We start from the raw sequence: 19558 nt of genomic DNA, 5'->3' as shown, positions 1-19558 counted from the left end.
AGACATAGTGTGGAAGAGAGCCAGAAATGAATAACTAAAGATTAAATGCAGAGGTGTGTAAGCACACAGAGAGCAGCCTAGGCCTATTGCACTAAGGGAGAATTTAGGGTCACCTGATCCAGCACTAACTATATGCTTTATCAAAACAGAAAGTTTTAAGTCTAATCTTAAAAGTAGAGATGGTGTCTGTTTTGCAAATCCAAATTAGGAGCTGTTTCCACAGAAGAGGAGCCTGAAAGTAAGCCTGCTCTATTGGGGTGATACAGTACTATGAGGTCTTTAAGATAAGCTGGGGCCTGATTATTCAACACCCCGTATGTGAGGAGAAGGAACTGAAATTTGATTCTAAGAAAAGCCAGGATGGAAGAAAAATGCTGTCTCTTTCTAATCTCCGTCAGTACTCTTGCTGCAGAATTTTGGATCAACTGAAGGCTTTTCTCAGGGGGTTTTAAGGACACCCTGATAACAATGAAGTAATAAATGCATCGACTATTTTTCAGCATCACTCTAAGACAGGATGTTTCTAATTTTAGATATATTCTGTGAATGTAGTCATACATATTTATTTAAGATACACACTGAAGGACAAAAATGGTCAAAAATGACTCCAGAATTCCTCACAGCGTTACTGGGGGCCAAGGTAATGCCATCAAGAATAAGTATCTGGTTCAACCCAGTAACATGACAAAACGTGTAATTAACACGCCAGTCCACCGTGTCCATTTCACGCTTTGGCTAGGCAAAGCGTGAAATGGACACGCATGCAGAAGTTGCATTACCAGCAGGGGGAGACGCTCCCCCGTGATTATTTTCATGTTTGCTTGGAATAAAATATCTCCCTCGGCTGTCACTGCACGTGACGGCAACTTACTGCAACGTCGGCATGCGTTCATGTGTGAAATGGAGATGGTGGACTATCTGTTACACACTTTGCCGTGATATCATGCTCAATTATCTAAGGTGAGGACATCCCAAAAAGAACGCTGGTTTGAGCGGGGAGTCAGGGAGGCCATTTATGTGACCAATGGTCATGACAATTTGCAGTCAGCCCATTATTAGTCAGTTGTGCTAGAGTCAATGATTATGCAAATGTACTGTTTATAAAGTTGGGGAAACCTCAACTGACACTGTGGAAGTCACTTGGATGAGTGACGAAATATTTCTCCAACTGGAAAAGCTACGTCCACATGAGCAGAATGAACCTTTTTTTGGATTGGGTTGTCTGGTTAGACATTTTTAAACACTTAAACTTACACAACACTTACACCTAAAGCTGTTTGTCTTAAATTATCTTACATTATCTGCTAAAATGAGAAGCAATTGGAAATAAATTGTTCAAGCACTTGATTTAGAGCCTGGAGCGTTTCCCAGGTGTCACAGGGCGAGAGTTGGGGTACACCCTTGACGACGTACCAGTACACCACAAGGAGACAAACATTGGAGGAAGCTGGAGTTCCTGGACAGGGTCCATGCATTCACAGGGACAACATACAAACTCCACACTTAAAGACTCTAGTGGGTATCAAAAAGTCCTTTCATACTGTAAGTCGCTTATATACACTGTGATGACTGACATTACAACGTAACCAATTACAAACGATCATGCATAAAGGCTGAAATAATCATACAGGAAGTTATAAAGCTGGGTTCACATCTACTTCTTTAAATTGAATTTTCAAATATACCACATACCCAAATGGAAATATTTTAACAGAATTCCAAATACATATAAGAGATTTGATTTAAAAAGCAACATCTTCCAGTTTTTGAAACAATTCTGGTTTAGCATGTGGACAAAATATTACTTTACCGCTAAGTGGTTCACTGGTGAGCTGGTGGGTATTAAGTGATTAACAAGATGATATATAATAGTATTAGACAAAGATACAATCGAATGGAATTACTATTACACAAGACAAATACATGCATATACATAACAAGGGTAGTTTTTTTTCACATGAACAGTCGAATCGCCTCACCTTGTTCTGTGTGATGCAGTGGATGGCTCTGCTGTGGGCATCAGGCACCTCTGAGGCAACTGTGCCTTTGTTCATGTCAAATACTTGAATAGACCGATCTGACCCACACACCAAAACAATGTCTGAAACAGCTTGTTAAGTAATGTTTTAACGTTTTTCTCAGAGGACCAGCACCTCAAACAAAAATAACATATATTTAATCAACTATTTTCTATCATTCACAACCTTGGTAGCTTTTTAGGGGCATGTGATATATTCAGTCAAAAACTGAATACAATGGTTTGCCTTCCTGTAGACACCTTAATTCATTCCATGCTGTTTTATGTAAGTAGACAGAAATGAAAAGAAGGCCTTGTAGGCCTTATTATGGTGTACATGGACACTCCTACTAAAGAACAGTGTTAAAATCTCATGAGATATTTTAACAGTTTTAAAAATCCAAAATATTTCATACACACTTTGACCTAAGAAGGCTGCCATTATTTTATATGACCAATCAATTTTATGATTTAAATCTGTTGCATCCCACAGCTATCATTACAAAGTCGCTATTTCTGACAGACTGGACAGTTTCCAGAAGAACTTAACATTACTCTGTCTATGCAACTGATCCATTTCACTAAGAAAAAGAGCTCACAAATGCTGTTGCTTATACGTGACAATTTTCACTTATGAGTCTAAATGCTCTCAGATAGCAAATGAAACTTCAGTTTTCTGTTTTCTTACCCTTCCCAATTCAAGTGCATAATCCTTGCTAAAGTGGCCACTTCGGGACAAATAGCAGTGGCTACCATTCATCTGCAATGAGTGTTGGCTGTCAGTTCACGGTTTACCTCAGCTGTCAATATGTGTCCATGTCTATTTACTATGGAGGAAGCAGTAAAACTCTGTGAAAAGAGTCTGATAAGAGTTGTTGAGGATATCCTGACCTTTTCTGTTAATAAATGCTGCTGTTAGTGAAACTTTCTTAAAAATAGATCAAACACTTTTAGACACTAAGTGAATAAACTCTTACACGAATGTAAGCAAACTGTTCAGAGGGAAAGTGTGATTTTTAGGACACTCAAGTCTAATGTTTGCTGGCATAATGCTGTAACAACCAGCTGTTGTTGTTGTTTAGCCGGCTTGTCAGCTGTGCTGAGACGGGAAGGTCGCATGTCTTATCTGCTGACAATAACTAATTGCACAAATACTGGGAATAAAAAAAGCATGTTTATGCATCTTTGCATGTGTTAGATCCCTGACTTAGGTTCAAGAGATAAGGTGAGGTGAGGAGGAAGAGGATGAGGTGAAAATGAGGGAGAAGAGAGAGCAATGGTGGAGAAGAAGGAAGACATAATTAGAAAGAGACGATGCAAATGCACATGTACAAATGTGAAATGGTCGTATATAGTTTGAAAAAACCTACTGGATCTTACTTTTTTCGTATTATTAATAGACTGATTCTAAGTTTATGAGAAGGAATACATATAGTGTAAGCCATACATTATCAATGCAAATTTATGAGTACAATATTTTTTTGCTTTTCTTAAATTAACTAAAATAAATAAACTAAACATTTTGATTGAATTCCAATTATATGTATATCTGCATATTAACATATGTCATTAACCTATATGCATATTCTTTTTGTTCTGTACATCGTAGGGCAAAGTGAACTAAAGTGGAGCAGAACTGCTCCTGAGAGGACCTCTTATTAGTGGATTTATTGGAAAATAAATGCATTGTAAACCCTCAAATTCCTCACATTCCTAAATAAACTACAGAAAACCTCATTCATTCACAGGTAGAATCCACAATGGAAGCCCTGGGGCAACATCTAAAGACACCATAGACAAACTGCTGTGGATGACATGGGAAATGTCTGTGTATGTGCAGTCTGAACTGAAACACCTCTGCTGTACGAACAGGAAGAAGGATACGGGAAAAAAAATCATTGATCGCAGACAAGGCGGTGATGTCTGTTGCTGATGTTGTCGTAAAGCATCCGGCCAATTTGCTGACACTCCGTTGATGATATCTAAGGAGAAAAAACAGCTTGAATTTGTCTCACTTTCTTCACAATACATCCATGTATATACAGCTTCATAACAAAAACGATTATATAGGAATTCAGCTGAAGACCAATGAAGAAAATACATACATAAACCAATACAGGGAGTGCAGAATTATTAGGCAAATGAGTATTTTGTCCACATCATCCTCTTCATGCATGTTGTCTTACTCCAAGCTGTATAGGCTCGAAAGCCTACTACCAATTAAGCATATTAGGTGATGTGCATCTCTGTAATGAGAAGGGGTGTGGTCTAATGACATCAACGCCCTATATCAGGTGTGCATAATTATTAGGCAACTTCCTTTCCTTTGGCAAAATGGGTCAAAAGAAGGACTTGACAGGTTTAGAAAAGTCAAAAATAGTGAGATATCTTGCAGAGGGATGCAGCAGTCTCAAAATTGCAAAGCTTCTGAAGCGTGATCATCGAACAATCAAGCGTTTCATTCAAGATAGCCAACAGGGTCGCAAGAAGCGTGTGGAAAAACCAAGGAGCAAAATAACTGCCCATGAACTGAGAAAAGTCAAGCGTGCAGCTGCCAAGATGCCACTTGCCACCAGTTTGGCCATATTTCAGAGCTGCAACATCACTGGAGTGCCCAAAAGCACAAGGTGTGCAATACTCAGAGACATGGCCAAGGTAAGAAAGGCTGAAAGACGACCACCACTGAACAAGACACACAAGCTGAAACGTCAAGACTGGGCCAAGAAATATCTCAAGACTGATTTTTCTAAGGTTTTATGGACTGATGAAATGAGAGTGAGTCTTGATGGGCCAGATGGATGGGTCCGTGGCTGGATTGGTAAAGGGCAGAGAGCTCCAGTCCGACTCAGACGCCAGCGAGGTGGAGGTGGAGTACTGGTTTGGGCTGGTATCATCAAAGATGAGCTTGTGGGGCCTTTTCGGGTTGAGGATGGAGTCAAGCTCAACTCCCAGTCCTACTGCCAGTTTCTGGAAGACACCTTCTTCAAGCAGTGGTACAGGAAGAAGTCTGCATCCTTCAAGAAAAACGTGATTTTCATGCAGGACAATGCTCCATCACACGCGTCCAAGTACTCCACAGCGTGGCTGGCGGCAAGAAAGGGTATAAAAGAAGAAAAACTAATGACATGGCCTCCTTGTTCACCTGATCTGAACCCCATTGAGAACCTGTGGTCCATCATCAAATGTGAGATTTACAAGGAGGGAAAACAGTACACCTCTCTGAACAGTGTCTGGGAGGCTGTGGTTGCTGCTGCACGCAATGTTGATGGTGAACAGATCAAAACACTGACAGAATCCATGGATGGCAGGCTTTTGAGTGTCCTTGCAAAGAAAGGTGGCTATATTGGTCGCTGATTTGTTTTTGTTTTGTTTTTGCATGTCAGAAATGTATATTTGTGAATGTGGAGATGTTATATTGGTTTCACTGGTAAAAATAAATAATTGAAATGGGTATATATTTGTTTTTTGTTAAGTTGCCTAATAATTATGCACAGTAATAGTCACCTGCACACACAGATATCCCCCTAAAATAGCTAAAACTAAAAACAAACTAAAAACTACTTCCAAAAACATTCAGCTTTGATATTAATGAGTTTTTTGGGTTCATTGAGAACATGGTTGTTGTTCAATAATAAAATTATTCCTCAAAAATACAACTTGCCTAATAATTCTGCACTCCCTGTAGTTTACGTAGCATTTATAAGGTTCACATGGTAAACTGTTGTGTATCTATTTACATGTATGAATCACTTGCAATTACCTTTTTATGTCATCGCGCGTGATGTCCAGGTTATACAGGTACAGGTACAGAGAGGGCCCGGATGCCAGAAGTACAAATTTGTCGAGATAATAAAACTGAGCACCTCTAATGGGTTTGGAGAACATTTTGTCACCCTAGCAGAGACAAAAATCAGCCTTAATAGTATTTTTTTTATTTAATTATTGAAACATTTGCAAGACTTCAGTTTTACTTCAGTTTTTACTTCAGTCTTACTTATACCAGTATACCAGACCACATCTCATCAACACAAACTCACAATTTGGAGTGGTTAACAAACTTTTTCTCACAACTGCAACTCTCAGAAGCCGTTTGTGATCCTGGCTCACCCAGACATAGCCCTTGTCCCTGAAATGACTTGTATTCATTGCCAAGCTGTTTCACAAAAATACCAAGCAGTCAAAGGCTGTAGACCCAGCCAAACTGTCTAACTGAGTGAAACAAAGCAGGGATGATAAGCATCAGATATGGGGAGACCTTGGAGCTTAAGGACAGACCCTTGTTTTTACTTGGCATGACAGAGCAACTGAGTGTCCCATTAAATATGATACCCAGTGAGGTAAGGAGGGTCTGCATACGATCAGAGTTTTGGATGCTCCAACTTCAGTTGAGGCTTTGATAGCAAAAGTGCTATCACTGCGCCAAGAAACACATTATTTCATAATTGCATTAATTTGGCTTTCTGTGTTGGCCTCCTTGTTTTTAAATTCCATTAGTTTTCTAATTAGCAGTGGAAACATTGAATTGAGCAAGTTCTGTACAAACATGTCCAAGATACAATCTGATCATTACACAGAAATTGTCCTATTATAAAGGTGTGCTATGACTGAATTCATGAACCACAGATGGAAATGGAAAAAGTTTGAACATTTTACCTTACCATTAACACATCGGAATGACAGAAGGAGATCTGTAGGGGACTAAAATCCTTCCAACAATCACACTGATCTTTGAAAACACAAGACAAATGTGTGGAGCTATCTATTAGTTATCTGTAGTCATTTTATTGAACTTCTACATCTATTTTAATTTTTTTTAGACCTTCGGAGAGAGGACATTTTTGCAATATGAGGTCACTCTGGCTGGTCTTTATTACACTGGTTTTTATGGTTAGAACTTGGACTTCCAAGGAATGAGGGAAATTTCATAAAGGCTTAAAGTAGGCCATGTAGCTGTGATGGGAGATTAAGGTGACAGGGAGTGAAAGTAAGAAAAAAAAATAAGACACTGGTATAAGTGTATGCGCATTCACTGGGGATTTACCATGATAATGGCAGGCTCTGAGTTACAGTGAGTCCAGATTTGGAGTGACAGGTCTTCTGACGCACTCAGCCACCACCGTCTGCTAAGGCTCCAGCTCAAACTGCTTATTGGCTTGTCATGCCCTAGATAAAAGAAGGCACAACTTTAGCAACCTGGTAATACAGAGTGTGGCTACAACATCTACTTTTATGGTACTGCTAAGAGAGCCAGGCAGACAGAAGAGAATATGCTTGTGGTGACCTACGTGTCACCTCAGCTTCTCTCCTTTTATCTCTGCTGCCCCCTTGTGGAGACCTGTGATCCAGCTGCACTTCAGCCATCGAGTGATGCCTGACATGCAGGGGTATTCTTTCTTTCTCTGTCAGTGTTAATTTTACTGCCCGGGACCACTCGTCTCAGAAATGCTTTAATCTTTCACACTGTATATAATAGCGACATATGCTTAGTTTAAACCTAAAAGGTCTCAGGAGAGAATGTGAGCCTTTCAACAATTATTGCTCTGGAACATAAGCAAACCACATTATTCTGGTAACACAGAGCTCAGTGTTTAGTTTTTGACAGTGATAGCTTAGTGAGTTAACTAGAATTTTCTTTAAAACTCTCATGTCAAGCCATGCATCCATTTCAGAGTAGGTCCAGGTTATTCAGAAGAGCCCAAATGAGTTATCCAAGCCAAGAGCAGACTTATAATTATTAACATACTTCTTATCTCTGTGAGGTGCCAACTCTTAAACCTTAGCATCATTTGAATCAGTTAAGAAGTTGTATGTCGAACATAAAAAAAACCCTCTTTTGATGAGAAACACAAAAATATCAAACAAAAGTACAGGTACTCATCTCTGCATCGCACACCTATGTAGACAGCTGGAGCGCCAGTAAGGCTGGACTTGTACAGTAACAGTGTGCTGTCTCCAAGACCACACAGGATTTGTTTTCCATCACCTTGGGAGAGACAAGGAAACACGGGATTGTTTTATTAGGATATTTCAGTCCGCAGCTGATTTATTACAGCCAAAAATAGTAAAGCAGCCTTTAAGACACAACTGTGAAATGTTGTGTTTGAAAGAGGAACATTCATCTTGAGAAAACAGCAACAGTGAAACTGTTTCTAATATACTGCCAGCTATTTTTCATAAATTATTGTTACCTTACTTCACCCTTACAGCACAGGATGGACAATACTCCATGCAGTCGACAGTTATTAGATCTACTAACGGTTCGACATTGGCAGGTGTTTCTAATACAATCCCAAATCTGACTTATAGCCTCAACCTTTAGCATTTCAACTGTTTAAATAATAGTTAAAAACACATAATAATAATAGACAAAAAGACAAAATTACTCATATTAACCTACCTGAATACTGAAGACATGAGACATGCTTCTTCACGCTCACATCAGCACACGGGATAGCCGGTGCCACACCGTCTGCTGGGTAATCTTTAAGGAGGGAACCTCTAAATGGCAAAAGTATGTTCAGTATTCACATTTTATTAACACTGTCTTTTAAATGAAATTAGCTTAGGTCGCTTACGTATTTCCATCAGCCTTTTTCCTAGAGGAAGAATTTTTTTGAACATTTGTTTTGGGTGAAAACATGATCCTCCTAAAAAGAGGATAAACTAAATTTAAAAAAAAACAACACATATACAAACAACCAAATAAAATATATATACATATAACAACTATATTTTACCTAACAAAAAGGAAATATGAGATTAAAAAAATAATTAAGCGAATAAGTGCTTTAAACTTTGGACAGACCAATAAACTGTAATCTGATTATCTATATGGCAAAAAGTTATTCTGTGATCATACCTCGGGGCACTAGTATATCCAGATGACTTCACTTTACAGTGGAAAACCAGAGGCTGGTCCTTTACACCTCCTTCATTGAAAGATAAGATGCTCATTAGGACACCAGCGAAGAAGTGTGTATTATAACGAGTATATATGTCTGCATTTCTAAAACACGAATCAATAGATGGTGCAGTGGCAGGATGAGGTAAGATTCTTTAATATTGCTAAAATGACAATATATCTACCAGTATCGTGAAGCAGTTTCATATTTTAAAAGGAGGATTCAAGATTTCTGGGTGACCACTCCATGCTGTAAGCATTAAGTGTATCCATAAAGCCATGAAGGGTGATGGTTCACTATGAGCTCACTTTTTCCACAGCCATTAAAATTTGTAAGCACTTCCAAAAACTGTTCTTCTGTCAAACAAAGGGGAAGTAGGAAAAGGTCATATAGTCTCCAGGGCCAGGCGTATATATACGTACACACTCTCTGGTCACGTTAGGTACACCTTGCTGATACTGGACCTAACCCTCTTTTGCCTTCAGAACTGCCTTAATTTGTGACTATATAGATTCAACAAGGTTATGGAAAACTTCTTTAGAGATTTTGGTTCATGCTGACATGACAGTATCACACAGTTGCTGCAGATTTTTGCATTGCACATCCATGAAGCAAATCTCCCATCCCACCACATCCCAGAGGTGCTCTATTCGATTGAGATCTGTTGGCTGTGGAGTTGATTTGAGTACAGTGAACTCCAAGCTTATCCTGCTGGAAGCATCCATCTAATGTGCAAACTGTAGCATTTAAATGATGCTCAGTTGGTACAAAGGTGCCCAAAGTGTGCCAGTGATGAGAGGATGGAAACTTCTGACCACAACTGTATGTTTAAACATGTTTAAGTGTACAAAACCTGAATTGCATAATTCACCTGGTATCACAACAGTTATGTAGTATTTAAATGTTAGGTAAAGCATTAGTCCTTTTAAGTTCTGTGAGACTGGTGGCTTACATGCAAAACCACATTCCACTCCTCCAATGTGTTGTGAGACGGCATACTAAGTAGCTTTTGCTGCTCCAGAACAGATTACATGTTGAAAAGTAAGCATTTTAGGCCAATTAAATGGAGACGCAATCACTTGGCGTTGCTTAATGGCCCTATTGATCTCCTGCTGATATATAATGGTGCTTTAGTTTTACGGGGCAGTAAAAATCCCATAATTTACGCTGACTTTACAGTAGACAGTTATTTGAAGCAAAGTGAGAGTTTCAGACAAATTTCCAAGGAAAGTCATATGTGCGTAAAATCACAGCAGTTTGCTGTGCGCTTGTTTTACGGCATTCATTATGAATTAGCCTAATGACAAAAATTATTCAAAGATGTTTCTTAATATTCAAATCCTTTAGTCTGGTTCAGCACATCAGGATGTTCATTGTCTGATGGAACAGCTACAACACCCCAAAACTTTCTGCTCACAAAGTGAGACAGCTGTATGCTCTCCTCAGGTGTTTACCTGTTTACCTCCTGAGTTACTAAATAGGACATTATTCAAATATTCAAACACTGAGGTCAGCATATGTGTATGTAAGGAATCCCTATGATCCAGGTTTCAGGCTGTAAACACTCAGAATCTAATAGTTGTTCCACGCTTGTCTCTGTTTATCCCTAATATGGTCATTTGTGGCACAGATCTCTGGATCTGAGCACAGAAGCCCACCCACCCACCAACCTGTTGTTAATGAAGGGAAGCCAAATACAAACAGAATTACATAAAGGGAGCCAAAATGGCTTGCTACAGATAAACGCTATTCTAGCTGAGCTTAAAAAAAGCACATAGAAGAGCCCCTTTGAAATGTCCGATACTCTTTTGTTTGTTTATTTGTTTTATAAGAATTAGCCAACCAAGTCATGTTCTCAATCAGTCAACCTCATTTTACATTCGCTGTGTCACAGCTGTACTGACCTGTGATGAGAAGAGCAGACAGTAGCAGACAGCAATGTGAGTAGAACTAAAAGTATCAGAGGCACCTTAGTAAGCTGTCACAGAACTACATTACAAACATGAAGCTAAAGTAAGGCCACAGTGTGTGGTCTGTATCAAGGTAACTGTTCTTTTGTATTTATACCTTGTAAAACTACATGCCCACATATTTAGGTATAGACCAAGGTGACGTTGAGAACCTCAGTTTCTCTATCTCTCTTTGATCTGGTTTCACAGAATTTTTTTTTCTCTGCCATCCAAGATTTTACATCTTCAAAACAGTGGAGGCAATTAATATCGCTTGGATCACAATGTTTTATGAGGAAATACAACTCATACAGTGGGTCCAATCATTTTCAGTTCATTATTTGCACTATTTTCTGTTCATTCTGTGAGAGAAGATCCTGTAGATCACTGCAGTTTAGTGGGAATTTTAGGGTCCAACGGCTTCTAGTGCTTCAAGGAGGGAACTCTATTGTGCTCCACGTCATCTGCCTTTCTTTGTTTCTTTATTTCATTTTATTCTTAATAATTTGTGACACCTCAGGTCAAACAGTAAAGCTGTCTATTCTCCCTGACAGAGAAATCTAAATGAATCAGATTCACATCTGCAGTATTTTCATGCTGACTGATACTGATCTGATCACTCTATGGAAAATGTGTGTTGTGCATTGCTCGCAATTTATTCAGTCCTTCTGTTTTACTAGTTCCCTGAAATCCTTTCTATAAAATGACTTAATTCAAGCAACAGCACTCAGGGGTTATAGTACACATCATGCAAAAAGTAACAGCAGCTGATTATAATCATCTCAAAAAGCCAGGAGTCTTCAGTGCATGTGTAAGAGACCTTCAGTGGTCTTGCACACATGCAATGGAAGAACAATTCTATTTCCAAGGATCTTGGAGGTTTATTGCATAATTTGTATACAATTGTGTAGATAACTTTACGAATACAGAATGCATGGAGAGCAGCATGCTGGGTTAGTGTGTAAACGTTTGTGGTTTTTGGTCTGACAGTGCAGCCGCACGGCACTTCTAGACTCTTCAGTACACCCCCTGCACAGTCTGGCACTGGCAAATTCCTCAACTCCAGCTGTGAGGAGACAGCTAATACTGCCTCTCAGCACTACCTCTCTGTATGATGTATGTATGTAAATGTCAGTATTTAGTAGGTCGCTCCAGGAGAACAGTTCTAAGTCGCCAGATCCCAATCATAAACTTTATCTGTGAGCCTAATGGTCCACCAGAGAAACACAAACAGGCTCACTTTACCTATGAATCCACACCAGGAAGAAGCAGCCAGTCAAAAAAACGGGTTAATGTAAAAGAAACCATCAGTCTGCATGTGCTGCTCTAACTGAAGTACCTGTTTATGAAAACAGACAGTCGTATAAAACCCCAACAAAATGAGGGGAAGGAATCTTTAAGTTGTGAATGTTTTCAGATAATGAAGATGTTCTCAGTAACTCCTGAAATTGCCAAGCAGACTTTTATTAACCCAATAGTAAAATTTAAGAGGAACAAATCCCCCGAGATTGCATCAGGAAATCAAATAAAAAATTGACAAATCAAATATGCGGTGCTACCTGCTGTGGCAAGCCCTTGTGAATAAGGGAGCTGTTGAAAGTGGCTTTTATTTGTGGTCAAGCAAAAAAAAACAAACAGATAATGAGCCAGTCGTGAAATAAACCACAAAAAGGGTCACACTTTTATAGCTCAAAGTCCTCAGATAGTAGTAGCTTTCTTTTTATTCTGTGTGTATGAGTATAAGTGAGAGGTGAGTGTTCGGGGATGCTGACCTTTCTTTTTAGGATGGCTGGGCTCCTTCCTCTTTAGCTCAGTATTGAGGGGAGAATTGGGCAGCGGAGGAGAACTGAAAACAAGAGAGGGGTGAAATGGAGGGGAGGGCTGGGGGAGTTACTGGAAATGAAGGAGCACAGCATTTTCCACTCTTATGGATTATTAGCCCCTCTGATTTCCAATGCCATGATATTGTTGACTCATGAAAAACCAGATGGCATGAATGTTTGTAATAGAGGAAGTTAATATGGAAATGTCAGAGTCAGAGGGCATTAGAGGCAGGAGGCCAACTTTAAAAAACAGCCCACAATCATATATAAGCTCAAATGACCAGACTAACAAAACTGTTTAAAGGCATTGTTTTTGCAAGTTGTAACTATCCCAAATGATTATGCTTTGGCTCACAAATAGCAAATTTGTTAAAGCAGACAAAAAGCACATTACGTTGATGAAATTAGTCCTTATTGGTGCTGCTGGACTTTGCTAGGTAATCATTTATGGAGTTACGGGTAATGGCTGAATGAATGTTCCTTCTTTCTCAGAGGACAATTTAAAACCTTTGGCATTTAAAAAGTAATCTTATTGTGACTGTTAGCTTACGTATGCAAATTTAAAAGTCTAGAATCGTATAAAGTGCAATCACTCACTAGCCAGAGCAGTTTTGTGCTTATTTCAAATAGTTAAAAAATACTTATTTTGTCTGTCATTTGTAGACTTTTTTTTTTAAATCTTTTTTAATTTTATTTTTCACAAAACAAGTAGCTGAAATGCTTACTATTATACTACCCATAAAAATAAAAAGCAAAACACAGTTTTAGACCTCAAGTAGCTACACTACAAGGCCACAGTGTTCCTCATCAAGTTCTATTAAACTTGAATTTTGGTTTTGATCAGTAAGATGAAGTGAGTAGGAAAAAAAGGTTTTGTCACTGTAGATCATCAAAATATTGTATCGCTACCTAATATTTTTCAGTTAACTCCAGCTTTACCTTGGGAACACTGAAAATCCTTTGCCACAAGCCAAGGGCCTTCCTAGGTCATATAGACGCACCTCCAACATGACCACACATGGGGTAAACAAAGAGCTCACTAACATCAGCATCTGTGTGGGAAATAATTTCAATCAATTAAAATTTTAATAAAATAAAAAACACTATTCTTGTAGTAATAATATATACATAAACATGTGTTTTAAGCTGTTAGACTGAGAGAACATTAAATAATTGCTACTGTTTTACATAAAAGTTAGCCATAGGTGAACCATAAACTTGGTTATTTAGTAGAAGTTTTAAGAAAAGAACAAAGCAAAGCTGTTTAGGGATCGGTTTTAATGCTGCAGCCATTTTCAAAAATATTGTATGTTTACATACCAGATATAGTACCAGACATGGGGAGAGGTGGTGGGTGCATTTACACTCCAACAATCATAAAAGTTAATTTGTTAATATTCTCCTGCTGAGAATACGTGTAACTGTTTACATTTATTTCCTACAGAGTTTATTATATTTGGCAATTATCCAAAAGCCTATGGAAATCTACTTTTTTCTATGATGTTGTTCTGGCCTGTCTACAAATAGACTGCTGCACTTTATTTTAATTTCTACTTAGAACCTTCAAAAGTTCAGTGACTGCGTGTTACATGGTTGTGACACCAATGAAATCAGTTTGCAGACAAACACACATTAAAAACGTTATATCGCACTATCCTAACTAGTAAATCCTATCTCTTTATACTAAAAACAATACCAGCAACACTGTATTAATGATAGAAGTCAAGCTGAAAAGGCAATTTTAATGGAAATACTCACAGAGTTATCACACCCTGGAGAGATGGTCCATGAGCCAGCCATGGTGATGCTCAGCTTAGGGTAATCTACAAGAACGAAAATCATATTCATCATCATGTGGTATCACATTCAAAAAAGAAATGACCAGTGGAATCTCTCAGGGGAAAACACATGTTTTATTGGAGGCATACCAGAGTTTCTTAAAGAAAGACAGAAAGATGGGAGAAGGCATGTCCCCAGCAGCCTACCTTTGAAATATAGCGCTGTTACCAGTTCAGACGTAGCCAGATCAACCACATACAAACCATCAGAGCTTCCAATACAAAACCAGCTGTTGTCACTGCAGGGCCCCCAAACAGAAACATATGGAAAAACCATGTTAAGGGGTTTTCTCGCAAAAAGAATTTTTCATTTGGGGTCAGACAAACGACACAAAAGATCAACATACTGATGTGATGAAGTGGCAAGACATGTACACCATAAAAGTATAGGCCTTGATTCAAGTTACCTTTGACTTCATGCAGTCTAAACTATATACATTCAGCACACTGGAAACTAATACCACAGAGAAGAAAGGAGCTCTGCTCTTTTATCCACTTCCTGCTCTGGGCTGCATGTTGAGGTTTTGAGTTTGTGGGCAATTTATGTTTGGAAGGTTTTACATTTTTGTGCATCATTATTTTCATACTACTATGTGGAATCTTACTTGAGCAAAGCCCGTGAGCTACTTTAGTTTGGCACATCAAGCTGCACTGTGAGAAACATACATAACATGCTTTAGTTCCCTAGTGTCCCAATTTATTTTTATATTTAAGCTTTCCTTTTCACTCTGACACGTCAGCATCACTGCTCCTTCAACCCCTCCACCAACACAACATCCACAAGTCTCCAGAGCAAGATTTATTTATCAGTACCCAAATTTATAGAAATATACTCGCAGGGAATGATGAGCTGGAAGTCCAGATGCCAAACTCTGTTGTGCCAAACTGTACTGCTGTAATAAATCAATTACTTCAAATGTGTGCTGTCTGAATAGTGTCTAAACACTGATGCTAACAGTGACTAGAAATGATTACTTTGTCTTATACAATGAATATGTGGCTTGCAAAGAAACTTCAACAACTTCAAATGATCACACACTGACTCTGCTTCCACTTGTTCTGTATTTCACTCTAACAGTAAAGTGTGAAGTCAGTAAGTCGCTGAGCTCTGCACTGAGATCACGAGCTTTCCTTACAGCAATTAGGAATCATACAAATCTAGTCATGTCTGCGTGTTTTTCAAGTGCCTGCCTCCTGTCACAGCAACAATATGCTTCAACGGTCTGAAACTTTATGCTTCGAGACAGCAGTTTCCCACGCCGTGTGAAGTTTCCTTCAGGTTTCCTGTGAGTGTGTGAACACGTGCAGCAATTAGTCCATACGGATGTGGCATGTCATAAGGACTTTTTTTCCAAGAGCTTGTGACACTGTGTTAATGGCAAAAATGTGCAGCTTTTTTTTTTGTTTTTTTTAAATTTGACATATGTGTTTTAAGTCATTTTGCTAATATTTTCCTGGATGACATACCATTTGCACTTTGTGGAATAATAAACAAAATAGAGTGACTAATGATTGAAAACTAATTGTAAACTACATCTGCAACTCTGTGAACTAATCCATTCATCCACACTGTTTAGTTTATGTAGTTTTACCAGTTTAAAGGAAGTTATAATAAGGGTCAAGGCACCTATTCCAGCTAAGCTGTACTTACTTTTCTTGGTCACCATTGATGTCTGATAGAGGCCTACATAAAGCCATTTTGAGAACAGGTTTTGAAGTCTCCACTTTATCAGCAGACGATTTTAAAACACACCCTGGAAGAAAACATCCAAAAGTAGCATAAAAGTAACTGAGTGAACTTTTCCAACTAGTTTAAAGAACTATCTGTTTCATGTCGCGTCACCTGCTTGATGGCTCACAGTCTCTCGGTGCATTTGATGTCTTTTTTCCATCTTCTCAAGGTCCATTTTGGTCACTAGGTGACACTTGTGGTCGTCACTGAGAGAAAAGCACCACACCTAAAACAGACAGTTGTCTTTCAGCTCGTGGAATTTCAGTGTCTGAGCCTTTTGAGCTGCCGCGTACCTCAGTCACTAACCTGTCCATCAGTTGAACCGGTGATAAGATGCCTGTCCTCTTCCAAGAAGTATGTAGTGAGCAGTGGAGAGGCTAAAGGATTAAGGAAGTTCAATATTTTCAAACCTTCAAATTTTAGAAAATTGAAACCTATGGTTGAATAATCATAACTAATTTACTTTATGCTAATGGAGTGGCTTCTATCACAGGAACCCTGGGTACAGAAGGGAGAAAACCCCAGAAAGAGATACCAATCCTTAACCAACAGCCTAATCTGACATCCCAGTTTTTATAGTCCTGTTTTAAAATAGAGTTATCATTTCTACTGTACAAAGTGAATAAGAGTTTTGCAGGCTAAAGGGGCCAAGCTCAAAAGAATGAATGTTTACCGCTTCACCAACATGATTTAAAATATTTACGTCATACCTGAAAGCACAAACGACTGGAAGAAAACAGCTTCAGTTTTTAAATCCCACACCTGACGAGACAAAAGTAAAAAGCTAAAAGTCCAAGTAAGGTGTGCACAATTTGTTTTTCTAAACCATTACACATCACTGTGGCTAAATAAAAAGTGCAAAATTTAAAGTAATACCCTAAAGGTGCGGTCTTCTGATGTGGTGACGAGGATATCGTTATTCCAGGGGCAGAACTCTGCTGATGTTACAGGTCCCAGGTGGCCCGTCAAGGTATGGATCGTTTCTGGTCTCTGATGTGGAAAAAACAACCGTAAAACTTGAGTAAGAACAAGTGGTGATTACTGTCTTGTAGTAAATATTTTTTAAAAAGTCAATGTGGTGACTGTAGCTCAGCAGGCAGAGCAGATCATCTACTAATCTTAAAATCAGGTTTAATCCCTGGCTGCTCCAGCTTGCATGCAAAATATCCTTGCGCAAGATCTTAACCTCAAGTTGCTCTCTGCATCCATCAGAGTGTAAATGTGTATGAATGTTAGACAGAGCATAGAAAAAAGTGGTTGTATGAATGTGAATGTGAATTGGTGAATGAGGCACATGTTTTAAAAGTGCTGTGAGTGATCAGGTAGAGTAGAAAGTATAAAAACCAGTCCATTTACAACCCTTTAGCTTAAATACATTGACCAAGTGGAAGACGTGCAGCATGATCATCTGGTACCTTTGAGCTGAGAATACATGCAGTTGCTCCTGTGCATGCAGCCACTCGTGCATCAGAGAAACAAAATGAAAGATGAACAATCTCCCCCAGCAAAGTCCCGATAACTGTTCCAGCTGCAACTTTACCTGCAAACCAAAATGTTTGTCTGCTTACATTTAAACTTAAATCAGGAAAATGATAATTTTCACTACATCACGTGATATGAAGCGTGTGCTAAAGTGGCTCCACAACATTGCAAAACAGAGCTCTATAATGGGGAAAAATGTGTGTGGTTTGGGATGGAGAAACGCTTTACTGCAGAGCATTGCTCACAGCATGCAACAATTCAGGGTCAAACACACAGAACTATGTATCTTTACCCTCCTGTGTTCTCTTCTGGCACAATTCAATATTCCAGACAATGACGTAATCAGCAGAGGCGGAACAGAGGATAACAGGACTGCTTCTTTTTCCAAAAGTAAGGGCACTGATGTCACCATGGTGACCAGTTAGTACGAGGGGCTATGAAAAAAAAAATACTTTAGTAAAGCATAAATGGTCAATGGTCAAGAAGGTCAATGACATAGCAGCTCATGTATCTCACAATCCATTACAATTCACAGCTAATCGCCTGTAAAGTGACAAACATGACCTTGACTCTAGCACAATTTTAAACAAAGATCTATTTAGTAGGTTCCCTACTGTCTGACAAAAACACCAGGCCATTTGTGATTGTGACTAAATGCAACATTAAAATATATAAAAGATGAGTGGATAATGTATAAAAGTTTGTTTGCCTGTCTGTGCATAAAGGTTTCACCGGTTTTGCCATTTTTAAATGTACTATGCTGGAATCCACATAATCTGGCCCAGGGCTAGTAAATGTGTAAGACAGAGAGGTTAAACAGCCACCTGCTGGCCTTTTTAGGTTAGTGACACTGTTTCTTCCAGATTAGTTCACCTTGAAACAAACTGGCTGGCAAAATGACAATAAAGTCCTTCATGTAAGAGGAAGAGCAATCTGTCCACGCGTGGCTTGTTTCGCGGTCAAGGCACGAGTGAATTAAGAAACGAAAAAGAAAGTTGTCTGAATGCAGATGAACTGTTTGTTTAGTTTGCCATGATATGCTAAATCTAACGTGCAAATCTGGTATTTATTGTAAACTTCGCTGCAGCATTTCAGTAGGAATCCATGTCTGTGGGTCAAACATTCAAACAAATACTTTTTAATGACATTTTTGTATATATATGATTTTTTTAGATGTATTAAATTGTTCTGACGCTCTGTAGCCAGAGTGCGGACCATGGTGCAGACACGAACAAATTACTTAAAAACTAACAAACCTTCTGCTGTCCGTCCCTTGTGCTGTAAACGAGCACTTCCTTGCCGTGCTGTGGTATGCTAAAATAAGAGTAACAGCATGCGAGCTGCCGGTGTGACAGGAGTCTGTCACAAGTCAAACTGAGCTTTTCAGTCAGCATCTTTGCCATCTGTCACAGGCTAACACCGTGACACGACCCTCCGTCTGCTGTGTTACGATCGTAACGCTAATTATCTCCTGGAAGAAGTACGTGGAGCGTCATTAGTAACTGTGTGTGCGCACTCATACAGTTCCTGTCGTTATTATTAACTGTCCGTGCTCGTCGACACTTTAATCGCTTTAGAAATGTTGATCGTTGCTATGACACCGAACAAATTTCCGCCACGACAGATCGTCTATTTAGCTGCGCTTCACTCAAGTCGTAATACTAATGCTAGGCACGCAAACACGCACTGATTCCTGGTTTTGTTCTCTCACGTGCTTTAATCACGTTTGTTGTTTTAAAAATGTCTTCACGCAACATTTCGATCATCAAAATTGTACGCTATGCCCAGTTTATGTAGCTTTTGCATCCAACTCCA

The 19558-nt window shown here is 39.0% G+C and overlaps 1 protein-coding gene across 1 annotated transcript in view; it reads right to left on the bottom strand.

Annotated features, from left to right (window-relative positions):
• Positions 1–19409, bottom strand: part of wdr27 (WD repeat domain 27) — a 46544-nt gene extending 27135 nt beyond the window's left edge. Inside the window, exons 1-20 of the mRNA XM_040002026.1 lie at positions 19000–19409; positions 18036–18177; positions 17677–17801; positions 17138–17251; positions 16972–17023; positions 16568–16638; positions 16373–16487; positions 16181–16283; positions 14677–14768; positions 14450–14514; positions 13631–13743; positions 12641–12714; positions 8877–8946; positions 8593–8664; positions 8415–8515; positions 7911–8000; positions 7059–7180; positions 5778–5911; positions 3902–3999; positions 1980–2101 (exon numbers count right to left, since the gene is read on the bottom strand). Of these exons, the coding sequence (XP_039857960.1) occupies positions 1980–2101; positions 3902–3999; positions 5778–5911; positions 7059–7180; positions 7911–8000; positions 8415–8515; positions 8593–8664; positions 8877–8946; positions 12641–12714; positions 13631–13743; positions 14450–14514; positions 14677–14768; positions 16181–16283; positions 16373–16487; positions 16568–16638; positions 16972–17023; positions 17138–17251; positions 17677–17801; positions 18036–18177; positions 19000–19146 (2022 nt within the window). The 5' untranslated portion in view covers positions 19147–19409. The remainder of the gene's footprint in view (positions 1–1979; positions 2102–3901; positions 4000–5777; positions 5912–7058; positions 7181–7910; positions 8001–8414; positions 8516–8592; positions 8665–8876; positions 8947–12640; positions 12715–13630; positions 13744–14449; positions 14515–14676; positions 14769–16180; positions 16284–16372; positions 16488–16567; positions 16639–16971; positions 17024–17137; positions 17252–17676; positions 17802–18035; positions 18178–18999) is intronic.
• Positions 19410–19558: the final 149 nt, after the last annotated feature.

The sequence above is a fragment of the Simochromis diagramma genome, unplaced genomic scaffold (assembly GCF_900408965.1).
Source record: "Simochromis diagramma unplaced genomic scaffold, fSimDia1.1 OVJJ01000421.1, whole genome shotgun sequence".
Taxonomy (NCBI): Eukaryota; Metazoa; Chordata; class Actinopteri; order Cichliformes; family Cichlidae; genus Simochromis; species Simochromis diagramma.
This window is presented reverse-complemented; position numbering and strand designations above follow the sequence as displayed.